This window comes from Lepeophtheirus salmonis, chromosome Z (assembly GCF_016086655.4).
Source record: "Lepeophtheirus salmonis chromosome Z, UVic_Lsal_1.4, whole genome shotgun sequence".
NCBI lineage: Eukaryota > Metazoa > Arthropoda > Copepoda > Siphonostomatoida > Caligidae > Lepeophtheirus > Lepeophtheirus salmonis.
The window spans coordinates 22,582,713-22,593,340 of NC_092584.1; the positions used below are offsets into that span (position 1 = coordinate 22,582,713).

General features: G+C 28.7%; 2 protein-coding genes and 1 long non-coding RNA gene across 3 annotated transcripts; 1 reads left to right on the top strand and 2 right to left on the bottom strand.

The window, feature by feature from the left end:
- Positions 1-1,677, bottom strand: LOC121130516 (uncharacterized). The gene has a single exon (XM_040726253.2). It carries the CDS (start codon positions 1,675-1,677, stop codon positions 370-372), a length of 1,308 nt encoding a protein of 435 aa, XP_040582187.2. The 3' UTR covers positions 1-369.
- Positions 1,678-1,794: 117 nt separating this feature from the next.
- LOC139907322 (uncharacterized) lies at positions 1,795-3,622 on the top strand. The gene is made up of 2 exons (XR_011783849.1): positions 1,795-1,906; positions 3,106-3,622. It is a non-coding gene; the product is annotated as an uncharacterized lncRNA (long non-coding RNA).
- Positions 3,623-5,643: 2,021 nt separating this feature from the next.
- On the bottom strand, positions 5,644-9,952 carry LOC121130517 (uncharacterized). Its single transcript, XM_071893707.1, has one exon. The coding sequence runs from the start codon at positions 7,292-7,294 to the stop codon at positions 6,098-6,100; it is 1,197 nt and encodes a 398-aa protein (XP_071749808.1). The 5' UTR covers positions 7,295-9,952; the 3' UTR covers positions 5,644-6,097.
- Positions 9,953-10,628: the final 676 nt, after the last annotated feature.

The following is a 10,628-nucleotide window of genomic DNA, read 5'->3' on the forward strand; positions in this document are numbered from 1 at the left end:
TTTCTTTTAATAAAATAAAGCAAATTGTTTATTAGTGGAATTAATATGTACAAATTTAACATTCATAAATAAAGAGTTCTTACAGATAGCTTTTATCACAAACAATTATGTAACGATACATCTAGTCCAGATTCAGTTTTGAATATTAATATTTGATTATTATGATATAAATATATTTCTTTCACTTTCAACTTTGGACAAACCCCTCCATTATTGAATAAAAAAGGATATATAAATGCATTTTCAATATTAAATAAATGTAAATTGGAAAAAAATAGAAAAATATATTAATTAATATATTCCTACTCAGTCGTATTTATAAAGATTTTTTACTATCTTGGAAAAATAGCTATAGTGTAGCTTGTTTGTCTACTTATGATGAGCTGCATGATGCATCTGCAAGCTCTCCAAACTTGTAAAAGTAGAAAAGCAAGAACCACATTGTATTTTTTTAATCTCATGAAAACTTTCAATATGTGACATCAAGCTTTCAGATTGTGTAAAAGAACAAGAGCAGTAACTACATTGGTATTTTTTAATATCCTCATGAACGCTTTCAATATGGGTCTTCAAGCTTCCAGATTGCGTAAAAGAACTAGAGCACTCACTACATTGGTATTTTTTTATCTTTTCATGAACACCTTCAATATGCCTATTCAAGGTTCCAGATTGTGTAAAAGAACTAGAACAGAAAGTACATTGGAATTTTTTTATCTTCTCATGAACACCTTCAATATGCGTCTTCAAGTTTCTAGAGTTTGTAAAGGAACTAGAGCAGTAACTACATTTGAATTCTTTTATATTCTTATGAACACATTCAATATGCCTGTTCAAGTTTCCAGTGAGTGAAAAAGAACTAGAGCAGTAGCTACATTGGTATTTCTTGATCTCCGCAGGCAACCTTTTAATTTGCGTCCTCAAAATGCCAGATTGTGTAAAAGAACTGGAGCTGTCGGTACATTCGTATTGTTTAATCTCATCATGAACGCTTTCAATATGGGTCTTTAAGGTTTCAGAACTTTTAAAAGAACTAGAGCAGGTACTACATTTGAATTCCTTCATATTCTCATGGACAGCTTCAGTATGTGTCCTTAAGTCTTCAGAGCACGAAAAAGAACTAGAGCAATAACTACAGAGGATTTTTTTAATCTTCTCATGAACAACTTTAATATGTCTATTCATATCTACATAGCGTGTAAAAGAACTTGAGCAGTGACTGCATGTGTATTTGTTTATCTTCTCATGAATACCATTAATATGCGTTTTCAAACTCCCAGACTGTGTAAAAGAACTAGGGCAGTAAGTACATTTGAATTTTTTTATCTTTTCATGAACACTTTCAATATGCCTCGTCAAGTTTCTAGAGCGTGTAAAAGAACTTGAGCACTCACTACATTTGAATTTTTTTGTCTGCTCATGAACACCTTCAATATGCCTCTTCAAGTCTATAGAGCGTGTAAAAGAACTAGAACAACAACTACAGGGGAATTTTTTGATCTTCTCATGAACACCATTAATATGTGTCTTCAAGCTCGCAGATTGCGTAAAAGAACTAGAGCAGTATATACATTGGAATGTTTTCTTCTCGTGAACAGCTTCAATATGTATCTTTAAGTTTCCAGAGCGTGTAAATGAACTAGAGCAGTAACTACATGTATATTTTTTTATTTTCCTCATGAACACCTTCAATGTGCCTCTTTAAGTCTCCTAAATGTGTGAAAGATCTAGTACAGGAACTACATTGGAATTTTTTTATCTTCTCATGAACACCTTCAATATGCATCTTCAAGTTTCCAGATTGTGTAAAAGAACTAGAGCAGTAAATACATTGGAATTTTTTGATCTTCTTATGAACACCATTAATATGCGTCCTTAAGCTTCCGGATTGTGTAAAAGAACTAGAGCAGTAAGTACATGGGTATTTTTTTTTCTTTTTACTAACACTTTCAGTATCCATCTTTAAGTCTTCAGAGCCTAGAACTAGAATTAATCAGAATATTAAATATATAATTAATAACTATGTATTTCAAAAATTTTAGGTTTGAAGATGATAAATTACTTTAATTGATGTAGTTTTTTCTTCTGACTTCACTGATGTAAATATTTCCAATATTTATTCGATAAAAACGGAATGATTTGAATTTTTCGATCGAAATTCCAACTTCCTCTTTTCGCATCTTCAATTCAATATTATTATTTGTTAATTATAACGTATAACTAAAAAATAAGTAGGCACGCCCAACGAGAACACACAGGACTAGCTTTTTTATTCCCTCTCAACCTTGATTGTCAAAAGGGAAAGGAAAAATTGGGGGAAAACAGTAGCATATGTTTTTTTGTTTTTTTTTGACCAACTGGTTCATTAGACTTACTTAGATAATATAATCGTTATTAATAATTATATACATTGAATTGATAATCTTATGTATGTGTATCTGTAAATCTGTGTATGAAATTAAATGCATTCTACGAGAAGGCTCTGAATTGCTATAAAAATCCAAATTCTATTTATGACAAATAAGATGCAATAAATATTTCGAATAATTCCTAATCTAATTTCCTTGATCCCATGACAAAAAAAATGGCAAAACATTGAGTTTTAGTCATAAAGAGATAAAATATAGTGTGCTTACTCATTAGAATGACGAGGACAATTTATTAAAGCGTTGAGCTGATGAACAATGAAGAAACATAAGGATCAAATCATTCAGTTATTATGTCAACATTAGCCTTTCAGTTATCAATAATATTTCTTAAAATCTGAATAAATTAATAATTAGTGATAAAATAACCTTCTAAGTTTCAAAATTTATCGTAGTGGATATCATTGGAACTTGATACATTCTTACTTTTTTATTCGTTGAGTCCAATGCCTGTTTGCATTGCATTCAATTGTACTTCAAGAACACCATCTTTTTTTAGATCCCTAGAGCACTATCTTGCTAGGAAATTGTGGAAGAAATGTGAATTTAACCACAATTATGTGAAAATAAGCTTTTTTTCATAAGTATTTTCATAACTTTATAAAAAAATCATTTGTTTAGGCATCCTTGTTAGTTGTTAGATAAATTAATATTCCATATATATTATAACATCTATTTTCAGATGTCCTAAAAATCCAGCACTTATAAAGCCGTCGCCAAGATTGGAAACAAAACAAATGGTCAAGGATATGTTTAAAGCACTTCAAGGGCTCTGACATCATATAGCATAAAGTTAAGTTCACTCTTGTTAGTTGTTGATGGAGCAGTGCCCCAATTTTGACTTTCCAATGCACTTATAAAAAGTGGAGTCCCTTCGACGAATCTTAAAGCGAAGAACTTATGAAGAAGACAGTACTATAAAAAGGAATTCTGATGACATGATTGAAAAAAGGCCAACTGTAAATATAGTCATTACTCATACATATGCCCTACCTAGTACTATGGAATCCTTGGGGATGATGAAAAAATAGAGCAAAAAGAGACATCCTGAAATCAAGATAGCAGTTATATTGATAGTTGTCATATCTTATTCAGTTTAAGAATCAATAATTTGAAAAAATATCAATAATTAATAGGTTGAAATACTTCACTTTATTAGTATTTAATATTTTGTAGAATAAATGATACTTCATTGATTACATTTTTATTTGTCTTAGATATTCTAAAACACTTTTTATTAACTTATGTATTTACGAGAACAAACGAGAATATTAGGAATTTATAAAAAAAATCAATTATGAAAATGTTCTTTACTGTGTTTTTATAGGTTTCATGCGATTCAAGGTGAATCTAAACGCCAATCGTGGAGATTCCTTTAAGTGATCATGCTCCTTCCTAAGAGTTAGATTTGAGATTGATGAATTATTATAAGAATAACAGTGAACTACTTCGCATTTTACAGATTTGATATTTATACTTGCCATTTTGATAAGAGAAAAGAGGAAAATTTGAACTAAGTTGAGTACCCTCATTATCCATTATGCCCCTAAAATCACATTATTAATTAGACGAAACGGCTATTTAGTACATAATATTTGAATGTTTTGATCCTTTTGTTGTTTGTGTTCATCAGCTGTCTCTCCCTTCAATTTTTTCCTCAAGTAAGAACTTTATATTTTTTATCTCTATGGTTTCAGCATTAAAAAAGTAAAATAGAATCATTTCAAATATTTTCAATTAATACCAACGGCATTATTGTAATAGAAAGTTTCAAAATACGTGCTTAGTCCCATAACATTTTCGATGATAAATTCTACTTGGTAAACTCATATGAATTTTGTACAGTTACATATAAGATTATAATATTTGTCGTAGTTGTAATTTTTTTCTCAACATCTATGATATTTCTGCCAACGATTCAATTTTTTTTACATATAATTCCCCTGAATTAATCATTAAGACTGATGAGTTATTTACTTACGGAGTCGGCTTGGAACACAGTAAATATGCATATTTATTTATGATTTGAAGTCACAAATTTTAAAATACCTGCAGATTTAGAGCCGAGATCTCTAAATAGGATAAATTCCATTTCAAGAAACTATTGGAATCATACTCTAGAAATTAAATTTAACTTTTTAGTCCCTAAAATGTTAAATCAATTTACACAAGTTAATTAAAAATACACACATCTAATAATAAATTAGTCTTAATTTATAGTTTGTAATAGTATTTTGTGATCTTGGCTTTGAATCTCTACCTTTAAATTATGTGACTCCAACTCCATTTGAGTAGTTGTACAAATATACTGACTTTATGAATTAATCACATGATTATTGAAAGATCAATCGATGAATAATATTTCATATTAATTAGTTATTTGAATGAAACTTACTAGATAATGATCTGATACAAACACAAAATGAAGTTGATACTTTATTTTTGAAGGACAAATTCATCAGTTTAAATAATCAATTCAATAATTTATTTTAGTAAAAATAAATTTTCACCCTGAATACAGAAATGAAATGCATAATACTATGGATACAATTATAATATTAAATACAATAATTTTTGGATTTAGAGGCATACAATTAATTCAAGATACATTTGACAGTTTATTCACTGTTCTGTTTGCTCCATGATCACTATGTCTTTTGCGTTTTCCATTTTTTCCCCGTTAACAGAGGGACCTTTTAACTATGAAGTTAGAAGTTTTTCCAAGCTATTAATTCAATCAATTTAAAAATTATCGTATAATTTCATTACGCACAAGGCACTTAAGAACAAGTTTCATTGTATATATTAGTCTTTCTCACCCCTTATTGATGGTAAAGAGCAAAATTCGCAAATTTAAGCTTATTGGTATACAAGACATATGAAGAAATCAATTCCTCAAATTTCGTAATCATCTTTTTTTGGTTCCACATAATCTTTTATCTTTCAAATAAACTATGACGGTATGACAACGCTATCAACAATCTCAACTTTAATTTACCTCACACTATATACAACCCTTGTAACTGGAACCTTTTTATGATTTAGATAAGGATAAAAAGACAGCTGTTGCTCTAAAAACAAATCTTAATTGGATATCTGACAAATCATTTGTTGGAATATAAATCATCTCCAGATAGCTTTCAAAATTACAAATGGGGTGTAATGGATCAAATATAAGTTATAGTTATCGACTTAAAATCATTTATTTTTCTAGGCTCCATTTAATCTGTTCATGAAACGTACATCAATTTCAACCCAAAATTAGCAGCTTCAATCCTTATTACTGCGCAATATGGAAGTACTTTATCTTAATTTTTAACTTCTCTTTTTTCTCAATAATTCTCATTTATTGTCTGGAGAGCGTCGGAAGATATTCGTATATTTAAATTTCCTCACCAAAATCTGTGATTATTATAAATAATATATTTCAATAAAACATCACAACTTTCTTAAACATTAAAATAATTGAATTACATTTTCAGGAATTACAGAGTACAGTATTGTGCAAAAGTTGATATTTTTAAATACCTGCAATTAAATGTATAATTAAATATTAAATAAATATAAATTGGAAAAAAATATTAATTAATATTTTACTACTCAGTCGTATGTATGAATATATTTTACTTTCTTGGAAAAGATGCAGTTATATATGTGAAGTGTAGCTTATTTGTCTACTTATGATGAGCTGCATGATGCATCTGCAAGCTATCCAAACTTATAAAAGTAGAAAAGCAGGAAGCACATTGGATTTTTTTAATTTCCTCAGGAACACCATTAATATTCCTCTTCAAGTCTTCAGAGCGTTTAAGAGAACCAGAACAGAAATTACTTTGTGATTTTTTTATATTCTCATGAACATCTTCAATATGCGTCTTCAAGTTTCTAGAGTTTGTAAAAGAAGTAGAACAGTAACTACATTGGTATTTTTGTATCTTCCCATGAACACCTTCAATATGTGTCTTCAAGTTTCCAGATTGTGAAAAAGAACTAGAGCAGTAGCTACATTGGAATTTTTTAATTTTCTCATGAACAGTTTCAATATGCCTCTTCAAATCTCCAGAGCGTGTAAAAGAACTAGAGCAGTCACTACATTGGAAATTTTTAATCTTTTCATGAACAAATTCAATATGTGTCTTCAAGTTTCCAGATTGTGTAAAAGAAATAGAGCAGTAACTACATGTGAATTTTTTTATTTTCTCATGAACAGTCTCAATGTGCCTCTTCAAGTCTCCAGAGCGTGTAAAAGAACTAGAGCAGTAACTACAGGGGAAATTTTTTACCTTCTTATGAACACAATTAGTATGCGTCTTCAAGCTTTCAGAGGTTGCAAAAGAACTGGAGCAGTGAGTACATGTGTATTTTTGTATCTTCTCATGAACACATTCAATATGCAATTTCAAGTTTCTAGATTTTTTAAAGGAACTGGAGCAGTAACTACATTGGAAATTTTTTATATTCTCATGAACACATTCAATATGCGTCTTCAAGTTTCCAGATTGTGTAAAGGAACTTGAGCAATAACTACATGTGAACTTTTTTATCTTCTCATGAACACCTTCAATATGCCTATTCAAGGTTTGCGAGGTTGTAAAAGAACTAGGACAGTAAGTGCATTTGTATTTTTTAATCTTCTTATGAACACCTTCGATATGTGCCTTCAAGTTTCCAGAGGTTGTAAAAGAACTAGAGCAGTAACTACAATTGAATTTTTTAATCTTCTCATGAACACTTTCAATATGCGTCTTCATATGTCCAAAGCGTATAAAAGAACTAGAGCAGTAGCTACATTTGAATTTTTTTTTCTTTTTATCAACACCTTCCATATCCATCTTAATCTCTTCCGATCCTTTAAAAGAACTATGGTGCATTAGAATTTATAATAGCTATTTATTAAGTAACTAGGTATTCCAAAAAAAGGTAGATTTGAAGATGATAATTAATGTAGCTTTGTCTTTTGATTTCAGTGATCTAAATATTTTCAATATTTATTCCATAATAACGGAGTAATTTAAATTTTCGACCGAAATTTAGACTTTCCCTTTTTTCACGTCTTCAATTCAATATTATTGTTTGTTAGAAATAACTAATAACTAGGGACGTCCAACGAGGAATACACAGGACTAGCTTTTTTATCTAATCTCAACCTGGTTTGTCTAAAAGGAGAGGAAAAACATCATAAAACAGTAGCTAACTGACCTTCTTTATTTTTATTTTTGCAATAAAATGATTATTCTATATAGAATAGAGACTTTTCTTCTACTAACAAATAAGATCTTAATTTGTCACTTATCTGAAATATAGTAAAATATAAATTTCTATGTAATTATCTTTCTAACTGAGCCGAATATAATGCATTGATTAAGCCTGTTTTGCCTTGTGATTTTGACTACTATCTTCAGATATATATACCTATTACTAAATATTTAAATGATACTCTGCAAATCAAATTTTACAAAGCATTTACACACTGTTATACATCTGGAAATAGTTTGTTATAAAAACCAATAGGTTTGTGTAGGAACAACTATAGGATCAAAATTTCAATGCGACCATAATGACGTCATTCGTCATCAAATAATCGTAATATAATTTTGATACATTTTACATATTGATTCTAATCAAACGACCTATAATTAGCTCGTATAATACACACTTACTAACTTATTTATTTCTGTAAAGATCCCAGATTTTCGTAAGAATCAAATTCTAATATGCTAATAAGCAATTTAGCTGCTTAGAAGAGGATTCCTGAGTCAATAAGTTTGGGAATTGCAACGACATTAAAATATTCAAATAAAGTTCACAGAAGCATAGTGTTAAAAAATATAAGTGACTTATTAAGGTCACTTATATTTTTTAATACTATAAATCAATTTATTAATTAATCAATTATACAGATATATAAGATTATTTCTGATATATAATCCGATTTTTTTTTAAAGGTGGCCTTTTTCCAACATAATGTAAATTACTATTATTAATTAATGAATAATTCTTCATACATATATTAAATATTGTATATGTTGTTTCCATGGCAAATTTTGATTTGTTGCACTTACATTCCATACAAACTGTGTTAACAATTTTGCAAATGATTTTTGTCATTAGATTTAACTTTTAAATATTCAAAAGAAATTTTTCCAAAAAGTAGTGTTGAGGGAAAAGATTTTAATTAAACTCTTCAATTTCTGATTTATTTTCAATTCCTTCTGAATTTTTTACATAGAATGATCAAATTGATAAAAATCCATTTTTTATACGAAATTCTTGTTTGCAATAAGCCCTAATTTATTATTATTAAATTAAAATAGCCTACAATGTAACAAATTAAACTTTTTCCAGTTTTTGTATGGTTCCTTCATCACTTTTAATTCATTTTAAAACTCTTATGGAATCGGTCAATATATTGGAATCTCTCATTGTATTTAATTCGATGGATATATTTTACATTTCTCCTAGATTTGATTTTTGAAATAATTTTTTTAATCTTATGATTTTTTCCGATTCTAGAATTTGACGCACAGAAATAAAATAATTTAGTCCAGGTAGTCCCCTATATTCACTAAAACGAAATTAAACGCCATCACTTTGTAATTTACTTGTTAAAATATACTCAACTTTTTTTGCATATTAAAAATCTAAAAATATCAGCAGTATAGAGATTTAGAGCCGAATAAGTTTCTCTTGAAAATGAATTATTCGGTAAATCATATTTCAATATTTGATGGATGAAGATATTTATGAATCAATTTATGAGCAAATCTTATGTTTTCATTGATTTCCTTATAAATTTTCCAAATGAACATAATTCGGAGTTCCTATTAATACATTTTCAAATGGAGGAAACTGAGAATTTTCAACTTTTCAAAATTATTACGGCAATTTTGAAATTATGTAGCATATCAAAAAAAGGATATATGCTTTAGTTGGAGTTTATTGGGTTCCATATTGAAGTCGAAAGACATCCATTACACACATTATCAACAATCAGTTCTAGGTTAATTGGATGATTGTCGAATGACATAGAAGCCTAAATCATCCAAAAAAAATTAAAGTTTTGATAATGATGTTATATTGATTAGATACTGACAACTTATCAATTTCGATGAGGGCAACTACATCCTTGTATCGAGATGTTAACGAAGAAATCATCAATGTTAAAACTATTTTCCATACATTCCCATCAACTTCTCCATAGCATTTTCGCCTTGCAAACTCGAATCTTTGACTTGTATAAACTATAATTAAAAAAAAATAAAAAATACTAATCTTAATAAGCTTACAAAATTACTTACTTTCATCCATCATCAAATGAAAATATCGTTGGAAGCTGGATAATTCTTTGTTTTAAGTATATTTTAGTAGAATCATTTATTCCACATTCTTCACTTAAAAAGCTAGTTATTCTCGTCAGATAGTTACTACGAGGTAGCAATAAGAATTTTCTAACACCATGATACAAGTATGGTGATGTTCTAAACCATATAAATTTTGAAAGAAACTGATACTACAAAATCTTGTGCTAACCCAAACTGAAGTTAATACTTTATTTTTGAAGTGCAAATTATTACTTTAAATAATTATTTCAATTATTTTTAGACGATTTACTTTAGAAAAACTTTCAACAGATATCTACTTTGATTTTGATGTGTGAACGTGATGTGAGTTTTTCATTTTCGACTGGAAAAAAAATCTTTGGGGATTTAAAATGCTAACCTTAAATGGAGGAGTTAAATAAAATACCACGTGATGTTGTTAAAAAACTACAACAACGACAAACTATTACTCTTTTATAATTAGAACAAAGATCATTTGAGTATACCAACAGGAATTTATCATACAAAATTGTGTTTTTCTTCACTATAGGTTGCGCTATTGGAGCTTGTACTCCTCCAATAGTATTGTAACTCATTTATCGAGCTTGACATATGTACCTTGTATTTCAAGTTACTTTGCTTAATATGTCACGCATAATTTTTCTTTTTTGAAAAACCTCACATTTTTCAATAATTTCAAGCATTTGCTTATGATTCCATCTCCTTCCAGAAAAAAAAAACCAATAAAAAAAACAGTATGGATATTATAAAAAAGAGAAGTTGCAGATGGAATTGGAACAGTTAAATCGGTTTAATGTTCAAATCAGTGCGACTTACTCATAAGATCGAACCATATCGATTGAAATATAATTAATAATTATGGTCA